General features: G+C 44.9%; 1 protein-coding gene and 1 long non-coding RNA gene across 2 annotated transcripts in view; one reads left to right on the top strand and one right to left on the bottom strand.

Moving 5' to 3' along the window:
- Positions 1–436: 436 nt before the first annotated feature.
- On the bottom strand, positions 437–10,216 carry LOC145859190 (uncharacterized). The gene is made up of 2 exons (XR_014379438.1): positions 9,807–10,216; positions 437–924 (listed from the first exon to the last, which is right to left on the bottom strand). It is a non-coding gene; the product is annotated as an uncharacterized LOC145859190 (long non-coding RNA).
- Positions 8,621–18,516, top strand: part of akna (AT-hook transcription factor) — a 32,134-nt gene continuing 22,238 nt past the window's right edge. The window contains exons 1-5 of the mRNA XM_014128363.3: positions 8,621–8,904; positions 9,288–9,402; positions 12,216–12,794; positions 13,057–14,348; positions 14,577–14,651. Coding sequence (XP_013983838.2) covers positions 12,386–12,794; positions 13,057–14,348; positions 14,577–14,651 — 1,776 coding nt within the window. The 5' untranslated portion in view covers positions 8,621–8,904; positions 9,288–9,402; positions 12,216–12,385. The remainder of the gene's footprint in view (positions 8,905–9,287; positions 9,403–12,215; positions 12,795–13,056; positions 14,349–14,576; positions 14,652–18,516) is intronic.

Genomic DNA, 18,516 nt, shown 5'->3' on the forward strand with positions numbered 1-18,516 from the left:
ATTACTGATGAAGCATAGTGACTATAACATGTACATAGGCTAAAGTATGGGGTTTGTCCATCTGCATTTACCCCATTGGACACAACATCCTGATCGTTATTATTAATCATTATTTTGTATTATTATTTTAAATGTTTAGTTTGTTTCTATTGCCCTTTTAAGAAGACATTGGCCCTTTAAGAGCTCTGTTGAGCAGCTGCCCCTAAACCATGCTTGAAACTGCATTTGTAAAACATGCCACATGAGCGATTGAAGGAGTAGAGAAATAAACATGGTAGCAATGTATCATTTTTTTTAACAAAGGCCAAAACTGCTTTCAAAATACAGTTTGCCAAGACTGCTTTCAAAAGTGTTTTCCCGCTATTGCATGAAGAATTGTTGTGCATTGACTGCTTGTCAGAACACACAACACACAACGAGAAGCTGACTAGGTAAATAGGTTAACTGTTTTAATCAAATCAAATCAAATGTATTTATATAGCCCTTCGTATATCAGCTGATATCTCAACGTGCTGTACAGAAACCCAGCCTAAAACCCAAACAGCAAGCAATGCATGTGAAAGAAGCACGGTGGCTAGGAAAAACTCCCTAGGAAAAACTCCCTAGAAAGGCCAAAAACCTAGGAAGAAACCTAGAGAGGAACCAGGCTATGAGGGGTGGCCAGTCCTCTTCTGGCTGTGCCGGGTGGATATTATAACAGAACATGGTCAAGATGTTAAAATGTTCATAAATGACCAGCATGGTTAAAAATAATAATCATAGTAGTTGTCGAGGGTGCAACAAGCACGTCCGGTGAACAGGTCAGGGTTCCATAGCCACAGGCAGAACAGTTGAAACTGGAGCAGCAGCACGGCCTGGTGGACTGGGGACAGCAAGGAGTCATCATGCCAGGTAGTCCTGAGGCATGGTCCTAGGGCTCAGGTCCTCCGAGAGAAAGAAAGAAAGAGAGAATTAGAGAGAGCATATTTAAATTCACACAGGATACCGGATAAGACAAGAGAAATACTCCAGATGTAACAGACTGACCCTAGCCCCCCGACACATAAACTACTGCAGCATAAATACTGGAGGCTGAGATGGGGTTGTCTGATTTTGTTTGAGTAACAACATTACATGGCAAAAATAGTTGCACTGGGAAGTTACATCCTGAGTGATAAAGTATAGGCTTTGAATGACTTTGCCAGCAGCTACAGTAAACTACACACCGCTGTCTGAGTCGGGTGCTGCTGTGGTGCGCATTATAGACTATTTAATTCCCTTCATGTAAGCTCCGGAGTGTCTTCAACAATCATGCATGTCAGTTCTGTCCACACAGCGTAACAGAGAAAATAAAACATTTGAGAATACATTTATTTGTGAATATATTTCGTGCTTCTGTCTGTATTTGGTTATATCATCTCCTAACCATCTGCCATTTGGGATGCAATGTTATTCTGTATTCATACTCAGGATATCAGACACAATCATGAGAAGACTTCATTTTTCCCGGGCAATTCTACCTCAAATGCTTATCATTCAGCGTGTGTGTGGGAGTGTGGCCTACTTCTATCCACAAGGCAGTCACTATTAAACACTGCTATCTGGGAGGAGGAATCACAGATGATGACTTTGTTCCCTGAGCCTAGTCTTTACAACGTGCTCGTGACACCGACTACCCTTCAGAGGGAGGAGGGTGTGCCGTGTCTAAAGTTGTTTCTACTTTGTTGCGCTGGAGATGGGAAGAGAACGCAGCGCAAGGATAAGGAAGAGAGACAAAGAGAGAGAGCGAGAGAGAGAGAGAGAGAAAGATAGGTTGACCTGATGCAGGTAGAAGGAAAAGGCAAATACACACACACAAACACACACACACACAAACACACACACACACACACACACTGGTCAATCCAAGTTCTACTTCTAACAGGCTGTGACTTCAATGCACTTCCTTTTTGCACACACTGACTCAGGCATGAATCCACACACAGGGACTCTTCGAACAGATATCCTCCTTGTCTTGTAATGTCCTAAACACTGTTAGTAACATAACTACACCGCAGAAATTAGATTATAGACATATCATTTGGGGCCCATAAGGTGCTGGTAAAAAATAACGCACTATATAGGGAATTGGGTGCCATTTTGGATGCAAAAGTAGACTGGTCATTGTGATTTATCTCTCCCCTCTGCTCATAGCTTAAACACAAAAACCTGCGCTACTCAATGGAATATATTGATAACCACTACTGTTTTTTCCCTGTCTCACTCGTGCCTCCCCATTGACTGCAAATGTTTAGTTCAGCGTTCGTATTGCTTTCTACCCCGTAAAGCTCTTGAATTGCCTCCTTTTTGCCTTTATTTGCCTATCATTCTGTCTATTTGCCTGCCTCTTGTACAGTTTAATGAGAAGTGGTGTACACAGCCATGCTATTTATACAGGAAGTGTGTTACATTTTCCAGTAAAGATACCTGCACAATAACTGCCTGGCTGTTTGTGTCTTTTTGTGCTTAGGCAGTGCTGTGTGAGTTTATGACAATACAACAATGACATAGAAATATTAGAAATACTGGCATTCACACTCACATTCAAGCCTACTAATGTTCCATATAGTCAGACAATACACAAACACGTGATGTTACAGGAATCATACATATTCATGAATAGCCTATTAGGCTTGCAAAATTACAGTAACTTTCCCAACATTTTCATGTTTTCCAGAAATCCGGTTTGGAAAATTCCCAGAATCAGCGAATAAGCAAGCAGGAAATCAGGAATCCTCCAACCAGGATCTCTGGAAGACCTGGGAACTTTGGCAAAGTTACTGGAATTTGTGCAACCTTTAAGTTATGATTCATTCTCTATTGTTTCCGGTCACAACTTGCAGACTTGTTTACGCTGCTGTGCGTTTTGTTGCCGATCTTACTTTGCTACCTGACGGTTTTTTACTTATTCATTACCGTATATTTTTACTTTTTCCCTCACTCAACTTTTTTCATTCAACTTTTTCACCCCGGAGGTTTTATCTGGACATGGTTCGTCAGGACTTCAAACAGCCGAAGCTAAGTAACATTAACATGATGCCTTCTAATTGCAGTCGTTGTACTTATAATATACAGGAGAACGATCGCCTTACGGCAAGGATAGCTGTGCTGCAAGCCCAGCTTCAGACGCGATCGTTAGGCAAGGGTAATTTCAGTGTAGGAAAGGATGAAACAGCGTCTGTGCCACCAGTAAGTACACATAGTAACGTTAGTATAAACCCCCTCGCACGGTCCCCGCAGCCGGACATCTTTCTCATGGCTTCTGGAGGGAAACGCTGTAGGAATGCTCAACCGGTGTCGCTTATTCAGCCGACAGAAACTTTCAACCGGTTCTCCCCATTAAGCGAGTCGGAGGCCGAGACTTCTCTGGTCTCTACTCCTCCCGTTGTGGGGTCTGAGACGCCGACGGCTCCCACCATTAGCTCTGACAAATTGAAAACCCTAGTCATTGGCGACTCCATTACCCGCAGTATTAGACTTAAAACTAATCATCCAGCGATCATACACTGTTTACCAGGGGGCAGGGCTACCGACGTTAAGGCTAATCTAAAGACGGTGCTGGCTAAAGCTAAAACTGGCGAGTGTAGAGAGTATAGAGATATTGTTATCCACGTCGGCACCAACGATGTTAGGATGAAACAGTCAGAGGTCACCAAGCGCAACATAGCTTCAGCGTGTAAATCAGCTAGAAAGATGTGTCGGCATCGATTAATTGTCTCTGGCCCCCTCCCAGTTAGGGGGAGTGATGAGCTCTACAGCAGAGTCTCACAACTCAATCGCTGGTTGAAAACTGTTTTCTGCCCCTCCCAAAAGATAGAATTTGTAGATAATTGGCCCTCTTTCTGGGACTCACCCACAAACAGGACCAAGCCTGGCCTGTTGAGGAGTAACGGACTCCATCCTAGCTGGAGGGGTGCTCTCATCTTATCTACGAACATAGACAGGGCTCTAACTCCTCTAGCTCCACAATGAAATAGGGTGCAGGCCAGGCAGCAGGCTGTTAGCCAGCCTGCCAGCTTAGTGGAGTCTGCCACTAGCACAGTCAGCGTAGTCAGCTCAGCTTTCCCCATTGAGACCGTGTCTGTGCCTCGATCTAGGTTGGGCAAAATTAAAAATGGCGGTGTTCGATTTAGCAATCTCACTAGTATAAAGACCTCCTCCATTCCTGCCATTATTGAAAGAGATTGTGATACCTCACATCTCAAAATTGGGTTACTTAATGTTAGATCCCTCACTTCCAAGGCAGTTATAGTCAATGAACTAATCACTGATAATAATCTTGATGTGATTGGCCTGACTGAAACAAGGCTTAAGCCTGATGAATTTACTGTGTTAAATGAGGCCTCACCCCCTGGTTACACTAGTGACCATACCCCCCGTGCATCCTGCAAAGGCGGAGGTGTTGCTAACATTTACGATAGCAAATTTCAATTTACAAAAAAAAAAACAATGACGTTTTCGTCTTTTGAGCTTCTAGTCATGAAATCTATGCAGCCTACTCACTCACTTTTTATAGCTACTGTTTACAGGCCTCCTGGGCCATATGCAGTGTTCCTCACGGAGTTCCCTGAATTCCTATCGGATCTTGTAGTCATAGCAGATAATATTCTAATTTTTGGTGACTTTAACATTCACATGGAAAAGTCCACAGACCCACTCCAAAAGGCTTTCGGAGCCATCATCGACTCAGTGGGTTTTGTCCAACATGTCTCTGGACCTACTCACTGCCACAGTCATACTCTGGACCTAGTTTTGTCCCATGGAATAAATGTTGTGGATCTAAATGTTTTTCCTCATAATCCTGGACTATCGGACCACCATTTTATTACGTTTGCAATTGCAACAAATAATCTGCTCAGACCCCAACCAAGGAGCATTAAAAGTCGTGCTATAAATTCTCAGACAACCCAAAGATTCCTTGTTGCCCTTTCAGACTGCCTCTGCCTACCCAAGGACGTCAGAGGACAAAAATCGGCTAACCACCTAACCGAGGAACTCAATTTAACCTTGCGCAATACCCTAGATGCAGTTGCACCCCTAAAAACTAAAAACATCTGTCATAAGAAACTAGCTCCCTGGTATACAGAAAATACACGAGCTCTGAAGCAAGCTTCCAGAAAATTGGAACGGAAATGGCTCCACACCAAACTGGAAGTCTTCCGACTAGCTTGGAAAGACAGTACCGTGCAGTATCGAAGAGCCCTCACTGCTGCTCGATCATCCTATTTTTCCAACTTAATTGAGGAAAATAAGAACAATCCGAAATTTCTTTTTGATACTGTCGCAAAGCTAACTAAAAAGTAGCCTTCGCAAATGGAGGATGGCTTTCACTTCAGCAGTAATACATTTATGAACTTCTTTGAGGAAACGATCATGATCATTAGAAAGCAAATTACAGACTCCTCTTTAAATCTGGGTATTCCTCCAAAGCTCCATTGTCCTGAGTCTACACAACTCTGCCAGGACCTAGGATCAAGGGAGATACTAAAGTGTTTTAGTACTGTATCTCTTGACACAATGATGAAAATAATCATGGCCTCCAAACCCTCAAGCTGCATACTGGACCCTATTCCAACTAAACTACTGAAAGAGCTGCTTCCTGTGCTTGGCCCTCCTATGTTGAACATAATAAACGGCTCTCTATCCACCGGATGTGTACCAAGCTCACTAAAAGTGGCAGTAATAAAGCCTCTCTTGAAAAAGCCGAATCTTGATCCAGAAATTATAAAAAACTATCGGCCTATATCGAATCTTCCATTCCTCTCAAAAATTTTAGAAAAAGCTGTGGCACAGCAACTCACTGCCTTCCTGAAGACAAACAATGTATACGAAACGCTTCAGTCTGGTTTTAGACCCCATCATAGCACTGAGACTGCACTTGTGAAGGTGGTAAATGACCTTTTAATGACGTCAGACCGAGGCTCTGCATCTGTCCTCGTGCTCCTAGATCTTAGTGCCGCTTTTGATACCATCGATCACCACATTCTTTTGGAGAGATTGGAAACCCAAATTGGTCTACATGGACAAGTTCTGGCCTGGTTTAGATCTTATCTGTCGGAAAGATATCAGTTTGTCTCTGTGAATGGTTTGTCCTCTGACAAATCAATTGTAAATTTCGGTGTTCCTCAAGGTTCCGTTTTAGGACCACTATTGTTTTCACTATATATTTTACCTCTTGGGGATGTCATTCGAAAACATAATGTTAAATTTCACTGCTATGCGGACGACACACAGCTGTACATTTCAATGAAACATGGTGAAGCCCCAAAATTGCCCTCGCTAGAAGCCTGTGTTTCAGACATAAAGAAGTGGATGGCTGCAAACTTTCTACTTTTAAACTCGGACAAAACAGAGATGCTTGTTCTAGGTCCCAAGAAACAAAGAGATCTTCTGTTGAATCTGACAATTAATCTGGATGGTTGTACAGTCGTCTCAAATAAAACTGTGAAGGACCTCGGCGTTACTCTGGACCCTGATCTCTCTTTTGAAGAACATATCAAGACTGTTTCAATGACAGCTTTTTTCCATCTACGTAACATTGCAAAAATCAGAAATGTTCTGTCCAAAAATGACGCAGAAAAATTAATCCATGCTTTTGTTACTTCTAGGCTGGACTACTGCAATGCTCTACTTTCCGGCTACCCGGATAAAGCACTAAATAAACTTCAGTTAGTGCTAAATACGGCTGCTAGAATCCTGACTAGAACCAAAAAGTTTGATCATATTACTCCAGTGCTAGCCTCCCTACACTGGCTTCCTGTTAAGGCAAGGGCTGATTTCAAGGTTTTACTGCTAACCTACAAAGCATTACATGGGCTTGCTCTTACCTATCTTTCCGATTTGGTCCTGCCGTACATACCTACACGTACGCTACGGTCACAAGACGCAGGCCTCCTAATTGTCCCTAGAATTTCTAAGCAAACGGCTGGAGGTAGGGCTTTCTCCTATAGAGCTCCATTTTTATGGAATGGTCTGCCTACCAATGTGAGAGACGCAGACTCAGTCTCAACTTTTAAGTCTTTACTGAAGACTTATCTCTTCAGTAGGTCCTATGATTAAGTATAGTCTGGCCCAGGAGTGTGAAGGTGAACGGAAAGGCTGGAGCAACGAACCGCCCTTGCTGTCTCTGCCTTGCCGGTTCCCCTCTTTCCAATGGGATTCTCTGCCTCTAACCCTTTTACAGGGGCTGAGTCACTGGCCTACTGGTGTTCTTCCATGCCGTCCATGGGAGGGGTGCGTCACTTGAGTGGGTTGAGTCACTGACGTGGTCTTCCTGTCTGGGTTGGCGCCCCCCCCTTGGGTTGTGCCATGGCGGAGATCGTTGTGGGCTATACTCGGCCTTGTCTTAGGACAGTAAGTTGGTGGTTGGAGACATCCCTCTAGTGGTGTGGGGGCTGTGCTTTGGCAAAGTGGGTGGGGTTATATCCTGCCTGTTTGGCCCTGTCCGGGGGTATCATCGGATGGGGCCACAGTGTCTTCTGATCCCTCCTGTCTCAGCCTCCAGTATTTATGCTGCAGTAGTTTATGTGTCGGGGGGCTAGGGTCAGTCTGTTACATCTGGAGTATTTCTCTTGTCTTATCCGGTGTCCTGTGTGTATTTAAATATGCTCTCTCTAATTCTCTCTTTCTCTCTTTCTGTCTTTCTCTCGGAGGACCTGAGCCCTAGGACCATGCCTCAGGACTACCTGGTATGATGACTCCTTGCTGTCCCCAGTCCACCTGGCCGTGCTGCTGCTCCAGTTTCAACTGTTCTGCCTGCGGCTATGGAACCCTGACCTGTTCACCGGACGTGCTTGTTGCACCCTCGACAACTACTATGATTATTATTATTTGACCATGCTGGTCATTTATGAACATTTTAACATTTTAACATCTTGACCATGTTCTGTTATAATATCCACCCTGCACAGCCAGAAGAGGACTGGCCACTCCTCATAGCCTGGTTCCTCTCTAGGTTTCTTCCTAGGTTTTTGGCCTTTCTAGGGAGTTTTTCCTAGGGAGTTTTTCCTAGCCACCGTGCTTCTTTCACATGCTTTGCTTGCTGTTTGGGGTTTTAGGCTGGGTTTCTGTACAGCACTTTGAGAATATCAGCTGATGTACGAAGGGCTATATAAAAATAAATTTGATTTGATTTGATCTGTCTGCTTGTCTGTCTGTTACTCTGAGTGCTGATCTAGGATCGTTTTGCATTTTAGATCACATGGATAGGGGAGACTTGGGCCAATAATCATAAATTGTCTCAGTTGTAGTGCTGATATAGGATCAGTTAAGGTGTTTGCTTGACAGTCGTTGGACCAGAGTTCAAATCCTCCGAATTCGCTACAACATATGTGGGAATAATGGGCGTTTTCAGTCATGTGGAAAATAACTGCAGATACAGTATCACACAATATGTAGAATCATACATGCATGAAGGTTCTGCTGTAAATCATCTAACTGCGCAATCTAGAGGAACAATAATTGATGGCAAGTCGAGTTGAAATCTAAGAAAATGCTGCCCTCGTGTGGATGAAAATTATACAAAATATGTTTTTATCTCCCCCTTGATCAGTCGAGTCTTATTACATTCTGAGAATTATTCAGGAGGCTATAGAGTTGATCTCTGACACACTGGATGTGCACTTATTTTATTCTGTCTACATTTTCATATTAATGTACCGTCAATGTTTTTATCAGTGTATTTTTTTGGAAACGTCAGTCCAAGCCAAGTCCTTCCCCCAAGCGATGCAGCGAACCAATCGGCACTTTGCTTTTGGCGTCAGTTCGGTTTCTTTAATAACTTTTCCTCCAGAAAAATCAGTGCCACGCTCCGAGAATGGAATTATTAGCCAACGGTACTATTTCGCTTTTTTCCCGATGGATTGACGTTAATACACACGATCACAGGTATGACCAACCAGTTCATTTGCCTTCGCCATGATTTAGCCACGATCACATTTAGGACTTTTAGTTTTAAGTGATGGGAATTCGAATACTGATTATGTAGATAAAAGACTTGGATCGCGCCAACACAACATTGGAGAGTGTGTACAATCCCTAGAAAGTGCAGAATAGTTTCTAGCTAAGCTAGCTAGCTACCTAACTATTACCCACTTTTTTGAATGTACTGCATACTCTTTGCTAATAGTATCTCCGATGGCTGAATTGAAACTGAACCTAGCTATAGTTCCGTTTTTTGGGGGGGTTTACTCAGGTAAAGTGGGTGGCTTTGAGTGAAGACGTGGTTTGCAATGCATCGCTTGGTGACATTGGGCTGGGTCTTTTTGTAGTTTGGAAGCGGTTCTCAAGGCAACCAAGGCCTGCTACTTTGAAGTCTGCCCATGCTGCAATCTCGATGTCTCTCTGAATTTCTGCTTCAGCTGCCTTGGATGATATTAACACGAGGTAAGTTTAGAATTTGTAAATGTGTAGTGTTCTTGATTGTCACAAGTAATGAGGATTCTTGAACAAAGTCACAAAGTGGATTCAGTCATTGAGAGAAAGTACTCAAAAGTACTAACGTACTGTGTTGTGTGTTAGTACACTTAAGTAATGACAACAAAAAACCTCTCAACTCCATTGCTATGCACTTACAAAGCTCTTACTAAAAAATGTATACTGTAATTACTATGTATTACTAATGCTACTAGCCTACTACACAGGTATAACTTAAGAACAGGTTAAACGTCTGATGGGTTTTTGGGCTGTCTCTGTGTTGACGCTTTACCCCATCATGGACCCAAGGAACCCCTTAAACCCTCATTATCCCCATACTTGCAGTCCGTTGTGGGACTATGTCTTCCACTCACTAGATGTAGACGAACTGGTATAGCGTGTTGTCAGGATGGAAAGTCTTGTAGGTAGGCAGTTGGGAGACTTGGGAATTTTGCAACACTTCCGTGGTCCCCTGACTTTGGTTTGGCTCAGCATAAGGCCCAGGTTGGTTTCTCCTAGCTCTGTGTCTGTCTGCATGTCCTTATCTCTCCCCTCGCCTTGTAAGAAGATTAGCCTATGTTTGCTTAGTTAGTTAGTAGGCCATCTTAGCCAACCTTCACAGGACTGGACTCTCTCAGCGTGGGTGAAGTCCGGAGGCTTCAAATAGATTCTCTGAATGGGCAGAATGCTCTGGTCGTCAGCCTAACAAAACTGAAACATGTTGCTTTTGGCTCTGTTGACGTCTGTCCTGACAGCTTTGGGAGGGAGGGCTGGGAGTCTGCGAGAGGAGAGCCTGGCAGGTGCACTAATTAGCCTAGCAGCTCTCGTTATCCCAGACTAGAGAGAGAGAGAGAGAGAGAGAGAGAGAGAGAGAGAGAGAGAGCTCCACTGGCACTCCGGGGATTAGCCTAGCTGTCAGTGGGGCTCTCTGGAGATGCAGGACTTCTACTGGGTCTGTCTGGCTGTCTGTCCGTCTGACTGGCTGACTGGCTGTGAGCTGTTGGTGAGCCCCTCAGGGTTTAATAACCCAGCCTGACCACATAACGCAACCTCGGAGTGCCTCATGGGCTGTATGCACACGCCGCTTGGATTGAAGCAACAGGTGAGTCCATTCTTGATGCTTCACAATCCAGCGAATGGCTGTGATATTGCTGTAATGACGAGTGAAGATGTGCATCATCTGAACGTGGGCCTGTTTTAAGATCGACTGCCTAAATTGTTTATGTTGAATGCATTCTATCTAGGCTACATCAAAAATACGTTTGATGTTCACTGATGAACCAAGTCCCGGAGCTGAAATTAGCTATGAAAAATGCCCTTAAATTGTTTGTCTGCCTGAAGAGCTTGTGTTCTCCCTGTTGTCTCGGTTTGGATAGGTTGTGCGTCAGCCCAGCTGCCTCCTCTCCGCGGAGAGAGACTCTCCATACATGCGTATGAAAGGAGGACAGAGGGGCTATGAGCCTGTTGCTTGTTCCACACATAGTGAGAGTCCTGTTTGTTTCCTCCACAACAAAGATGAGCTGGTGTGTGTATGCTAGAAGACACTGCTGATGGGTTCGTGTGTCAGATTAGAAGCAGCACTCTCCAAATAATCTGCTTTTGCTAATCTGGCATATTGATGAGGACCACGATGCACGGTGGCCAAGTCTAAGCTTGCTGCTTCACTTTCCGGGTCCGTGTGTCTTGGAAAACGGATTTGTTTTCCCTCTTTTTTTTGTGTTGTGTTCCATAGTTCCTCCTACAACACCTTTACAAGTAGAATTTCTGTGTGCCTTTGTGCGGTGCTTTGAAGTGCATGAAAGAGTACTGTAGTATGGTGAGGAGGTAACAAGTGTCTCATGTACAGATAAGGCTTTGTCAGCTTCCCCAGCAAACCCCCAGAAACGTCTCTCACTCGTCTCCCCTCGCTGCTTCTTGTCTTGTCCATGAGTCAATGCTCCGAATGCTGTTTGGCTGAAGGTGGGGGTGTGAAGTGCAGCATTGAGGCCTGTTGTTCTCCGCGTTGGTGTTGTCGGTTACTATGGGGACCGTTAACAACAACCCCAGTGCTCTGTAGTAGGTAGGACTGAAGAGACTTTACACACCCATACTCCATGACATCCAGAAATAGTTGATCTTGATGTTCCCTGTTTTTGATAAAACCCCCAAAATGTTTTTCCATTATTAGCCTAAAAAGCAATCTTTCAAAACGGAGATATAAAATGTGAACCTAGTGATCTAATATGCACAGCCTGACTGATACTGAGCCACGGAGATATGTTTTTTCTAAGAGTACTGTACATTTAGGAATTCATTCATGCAATTTGTCTCCCCCTTTTTTATCTGTCTTTGAATGAAGCAACAATAGTTTTTTTAATATGTATAGTAAATATGATGAAATGTAAAGATTGGGCATAGTGAAGGAGCGACACATGGTTGACTGCTGATTGGTTTAGATGCCTCCATGTTAACTTTAGGGAGCAGCTGTGTGTGAGGATGGAGACAGACTGTTCATTTCCTTGCTCTTTAGTCACAGTTCATTAGCGCTGCGATCTGTGTTCTGCATCGTGTGAATGACTGCCCTACTTACTGCCTTAAAGATGGCCTGCAGTTTGCGGTGTGGTGAAGTCACATCTTACAGAGAGGTAGGGATGCGGTATAGAGCTGCATTTGGCTTTTCCCAATCGCCAGATGTTGAAGTGAACGTGTGCGTCCGTGAAGATGTGTGCTCGCATTTGAAATGTGTTGTATCAGAAACTGGGTGAAGTTCTTTCTCTCATTATTGTTACTGCATTTGGTTTCAGGGCATCAGGTGTCCCCAGTGACAAAGCTTTCCATAAGACGGACATAGGCCTTCAGCCAGTAGGCTAGATTCTAAGCCATGGCTTTGGAGGTGGGCTTCAGAGGAGCAGCCAATCAGGATACTGGGCGACACCAGATCTGGCTAGAGGTCAGAGGTCAGATCTGAGAGAGGATGGAGACCAGAGGGCAACGCACAAGGGCAGGAATTTTGTTCTGGACCCCCGCTCCTCAACGCCCCTCTCCCTTCAGCTCCATAGGCTCAGAGGTGGACTGGGGGGAAGAGGAAGAGGAGGATGAGGAAGGTTGGGACAGGAAAGCAGAAGAGGAGGAGGGCTTCCACACCCAGATGGATGAGAACGGGATCATAGGACTGGACGAGGCCTTGGAGGATGTGGGTCTGGGAGGAGAAGAGGAGGGAGAGGAGAATCCACCCCGGTACTCTGGAGCCTTGGAGGGGTCCCTGTCCCCCAGTAGGGCGGGTGGGCTGGGGCTGGTAGACCCTCTGGAGGAGCTGAGTTATAACCTGAGTGAGCTGCAGGACTCTGAGCCACCTGGAGAGGACAGGCACACTCTGTCACTCTGTGAGTCACACATACATTACTAACAATGTCACAACAATGTTATTGCTATCAACGGCCAGTAAGGCGCTGGTCAAAAGTAATGCGCCATGCAGGGAATAGGGTGCCATCAAAGACCTAAGCTGCCTAAGGCCTGCAAGCAGGGGTGACCATGCTATGTGTGTATTGATATTTCATTAAATAAGCTAGTTTATGAACACGGTTACCGCTGAGATGGATGCATCTGAACTGACTCTTCTCCCATGCCCCTCTCTTTCTCTGTTAGATGACGATCTCCCGGAGGACAAGGACAGTGTGGAGATCTGGAGTGAGGAAGAGGAGCAGCAGAAGGTTGAAGAGGAGCAGAGCTGCGTGGTCGACAGGCAGCGGATGGAGCGTCTCCCAGAGAGAGACAGACAGCTGGACATGACGGAGGACGAGAAGGAGGTAGAGGAGGATGGAGAGGAGGAGGAGGACAGCGAGCCACATGCACAAACTGATATGATGGCATATCCTGTCATAGCCGGGGCTGGGCCTGGCTGGGATCAGGGCCTTAGTGTCAGAGGAGAAGAGTGGGAGAAGGAGGAGAGAGAGGTTCGTGCCATAGGCAGTTATACGGCCGACCTACAAATAGAGGAGACAAGTGAACTCTCAGAGAGTGACAGCAGAGGGGGGGAACGGTTGGGAGAGAGTGTGTCTGGAAACCTCTCCTCCATTTTCCCTCCCGACCTGCTCTGTTCATCCCCGCAGTCTCTCCCCTCCCCTCCCAGGAGTTCTACCTTTCCTCACCTCCTCCACTTCTCCTCCGAGGAGTTGGCCTATGCTCCAGGGATTGAAGCCGAGACTTTCCCGGAGGATCCCACCTTCACAGAGAGCCTTCCGGAATCCCGCAGCAGCCGGATGAGCAACGCCCCCAGGCCTCATTGGGTGCTTGAGTCAGGGGGGGAGGATCTCAAGCCTAGGACCTCCCCTTACCCAGCAGCTATCTCTCCTGAGTGTGGGATATCTTCCCAACTCAGCGAGAGAAAAGAGAGGGGTGGAGAGAGCCCACAGGATGAGCCAGGCGTTAACCATCGGCAACACCCCTATCCGAGGAAGATAAGACAGAGCTTATCTGACACCCCACAAGCCATGGTTTGTTCCTCTCAGAAATCCTGGCATGTACCCTCACAGTCCCCCCTTCACAGCAGCACCAAGAACTGGAGCCACCAGACCCCCAGGGAGAGCCCCCCCAAACCCCAACCCAGGAGTCATGACCCTGACATGGACGAGGGCCGAAGAGGCCCACTGAACTACCCCACCCCAGACTTCTCCAAGGTAGAGCCCAGGGTCCACTTCCCTAAGAGCGGCTACACCCCCCCCAAGAGCAAAGGCTCCCCCAGAAAGAGGTCTCTGTCAGTGGAGCCCCCCCTGGTGTTCAAGTCCCCTGCTGACATAGTGAGAGAGGTGCTGCTGAGCAGTACAGACGGACCCCAATCCCCCTCGCCGCCCAACGGGCCCCACAGGCCCCTAAACTCTATGGTGCCAGAGGATTTCAGATGCCCACAACAGGCCAGCACTCTGGTACAGCAGCTGCAGGTGAATACACAGAGATTAGGAGTACACCACGGGCACACACTCAGACTAACTCTGATTCCTTAGCGTTCTGGCGTACTCCGACTTTTCAAGTGTCTGACACACTGACACCAATTCACTAACAAATTCACTGAATGATTCTCTAATTGACTATCTCTGGGTAGTGCTTCTCTACTTCCTATCCAGCTCACAGTTTTCACTCCCCCCTCTCCTTCCCCCTCTTTTCTCTAGGAGGACTACAACCGGCTGTTGACCAAGTATGCTGAGGCAGAGAACACTATTGATCGGATGCGTCTGGAAGCCAAGGTAGTCTATATTAGAGGTCGACCGATTAATCGGAATGGCCGATTAATTAGGGCTGATTTCAAGTTTTCATAACAATCTGTAATCGGTATTTTTGGCCACCGATTTGCCGATTAAAAAAAAAAAATATATATATATATATATATATATTTTTTTACACCTTTATTTAACTAGGCAAGTCAGATTAAGAACACATTCTTATTTTCAATGACGGCCTAGGAACGGGGGTTAACTGCCTTGTTCAGGGGGGATTCGGGGATTCGTTTTTGCAACCTTCTGGTTACTAGTCCAACGCTCTAACCACCTGCCTTACATTGCACTCCACGAGGAGCCTGCGTGGCAGGCTGACTAGCTGTTACGCGAGGGCAGCAAGAAGCCAGGGTAAGTTGCTAGCTAGCATTAAACTTATCTTATAAAAAACTATCAATCTTAACATAATCACTAGTTAACTACACATGGTTGATGATATTACTATTTTATCTAACGTGTCCTGTGTTGCATATAATTGATGCAGTGCCTGTTAATTTCTCATCGAATCACAGCCTACTTCGACAAACGGTGTTGATTTAACAAGCGCATTTGCGAAAAAAGTACTGACGTTGCACCAATGTACCTAACCATAAACATCAATGCCTTTCTTTAAAATCAATACACAAGTATATATTTTTAAACCTGCATATTTAGTTAATATTGCCCGCTAACATGAAATTGTGTCACTGCTCTTGCGTTCATTGCCTGGCTCGTTGCGAACTAATTTGCCAGAATTTTACGTAATTATGACATACCATTGAAGGTTGTGCAATGTAACAGGAATATTTAGACTTATGGATGCCACCCGTTAGATAAAATACGGACCGCTTCTCTATTTTTCGAGATGATAGTTTCCGGATTCGACCATATTAATGACCGAAGGCTCGTATTTCTGTGTGTTCTTATATTAGAATTAAGTCTATGATTTGATAGAGCAGTCTGACTGAGCGGTGGTAGGCAGCAGCAGGCTCGTAAGCATTCATTCAAACAGCACTTTCGTGCGTTTTGCCAGCAGCTGTTCGCAATGCATTGCGCTGTTTATGACTTCAAGCCTGTTAACTCCCAAGATTAGGCTGGTGTAACCGATGTGAAATAGCTTGCTAGTTAGCGGGTGCGCGCTAATAGCGTTTCAAACATCACTCGCTCTGAGACTTGGAGTAGTTTTTCCCCTTGCTCTACATGGGTGATGCTGCTTCGAGGGTGGCTGTTGTCGATGTGTTCCTGGTTCGAGCCCAGGTAGGAGCGAGGAGAGGGACGGAAGCTATACTGTTACACTGGCAATACTAAAGTGCCTATAAGAACATCCAATAGTTAAAGGTATATGAAATACAAATCGTATAGAGAGAAATTGTCCTATAAATCCTATAATAACTACAACCTAAAACGTCATAGCTAGGAATATTGAAGACTCATGTTAAAAGGAACCACCAGCTTTCATATGTTCTCATGTTCTGAGCAAGGCACTTAAACGTTATCTTTCTTACATGGCACATATTGCACTTTTACTTTCTTCTCCAACACTTTGTTTTTGCATTATTTAAACCAAATTGAACATGTTTCATTATTTATTTGAGGCTAAATAGATTTTATTGATGTATTATATTTAGTTAAAATAAGTGTTCATTCAGTATTGTTGTAATTGTCATTATTACAAATAAAATAAAAAAATCGTCCGATTAATCGGTATCGGCTTTTTTTGGCCCTCCAATAATCGGTATCGGCGTTGAAAAATCATAATCGGTCGACCTCTAGTCTATATGGTCTGTCCACTGAGTGTGCAAAACATTTAGGAACACCTGCTCTTTTCCATGACAGACTGACCAGGCGAATCCAGGTGAAAGCTATGATCCCTTGTTGACGTCACCTGTTAAAGCTGCAATAAATATGTCACTTTTCGGGCAACCCGACCAAATGCATATAGAAATGTGACTTATAAATCTGTCATTGTCATTGAAAGCAAGTCTAAGAAGTGGTAGATCCGTTCTATGGGGGCTTACTTTCAGTTTTGAACACCAGCTTCAAACAGCTGAAGATACAACATTTTTGGTCATAGAAAATGTATTTCACAGCGGTTGTAGATGGTGCAATGATTCTCTACACCATACTTGCTTGTTTTGTCACATAAACAAAAGTTAAATCAGTGTAGATGAAGGGGAGGAGACAGGTTAAAGGAGTTTTAAGCCTTGAGACAATTGAGACATGGATTGTGTATGTGTGCCATTCAGAGGGCGAATGGGCAAGACAATCGATTGAAGTGCCTTTGAACGGGGTATGGTAGTAGGTGCCAGGCGCACCGGTTTGTGACAGAACTGTAACGCTGCTGGGTTTTTGAAGCTCAACAGTTTCCCGTCTGTATCAGGAATGGTCCACCACCCAAAGGACATTCAGCCGACTTGACACAACTGTGGGAAGCATTGGAGCCAACATGGGCCAGCATCCATGTGGAACGCTTTCAACACCTTGTAGAGTCCATGCCTCAACAAATTGATTCTGTTCTGAGGGCTAAAGGGGGTGCAAATGAATATTAGGAAGGTGTTCCTAATGTTTTGTGCACTCTGTGTGTGTGTGTGTGTGTGTGTGTGTGTGTGTGTGTGTGTGTGTGTGTGTGTGTGTGTGTGTGTGTGTGTGTGTGTGTGTGTGTCTAACATTGTGTTAGCACACAAGTGTGTCATCTCGATAGCTGTATGTGCTACAAAACTTCTATTGAGCAATTGGCTATAGACCGAGGCTTCTCTTCAAGGGCCAGGGGCTGTATTTATCAAGCGTCTAAGAGTGTAAGCCCTGATTTGGGATCAGTTCTGGCTTTTAGATCACAACATATCAAATGTATTTGGTGTCTCTGGCAGACGGAGTGGTTCTATTTAGTCCTCTCTGCTCTGCATCTGAATACACGCAGGCCACATGAAAGACAACACAAAGCAGATGCTGGAGAGGGCCCCTCAGGTGACCTGTATGATCATAGCCTGTGTTTGCCTCCCCAAATAGCACTCTATTCCCTGGGTAGTGCCCTACTTTTGACCGGGGCCCATAGGATTCTGGTGAAAAGCAGTGCACTATATAGGGTGCAAAAAGGGACACTGCTTGTTTCAGAGGGCGCCCCGCATGTATAATACACTACCTACTGAGGAAAAACACCAGCCTCTGTGGCTGTCGGACTTTTCTCAGCACCTCTGAAGAGCCACAGTGGGATTGTGATTCAAATGAAGGAATTAGACTCTCAAAGTGTGTTATGGAAAGGGAGTTGTAGAAAGAGTAGTAAACAGCTAAAGAACAAGATACAACTAGATACAACTACTGCATTCTGACTGGAACTAGATACAACTACTGCATTCTGACTGGAACTAGATACAACTACTGCATTCTGACTGGAACTAGATACAACTACTGCATTCTGACTGGAACTAGATACAACTACTGCATTATGACTGGAACTAGATACAACTACTGCATTCTGACTGGAACATGATACAACTACTGCATTCTGACTGGAACATGATACAACTACTGCATTCTGACTGGAACATGATACAACTACTGCATTCTGACTGGAACATGATACAACTACTGCATTCTGACTGGAACATGATACAACTACTGCATTCTGACTGGAACTAGATACAGCTACTGCATTCTGACTGGAACTAGATACAACTACTGCATTCTGACTGGAACTAGATACAACTACTGCATTCTGACTGGAACTAGATACAACTACTGCATTCTGACTGGAACTAGATATAACTACTGCATTCTGACTGGAACAAGATACAACTACTGCATTCTGACTGGAACAAGATACAACTACTGCATTCTGACTGGAACAAGATACAACTACTGC

Source organism: Salmo salar, chromosome 11 (genome assembly GCF_965601325.2).
Source record: "Salmo salar chromosome 11, fSalSal1, whole genome shotgun sequence".
Classification (NCBI taxonomy): domain Eukaryota; kingdom Metazoa; phylum Chordata; class Actinopteri; order Salmoniformes; family Salmonidae; genus Salmo; species Salmo salar.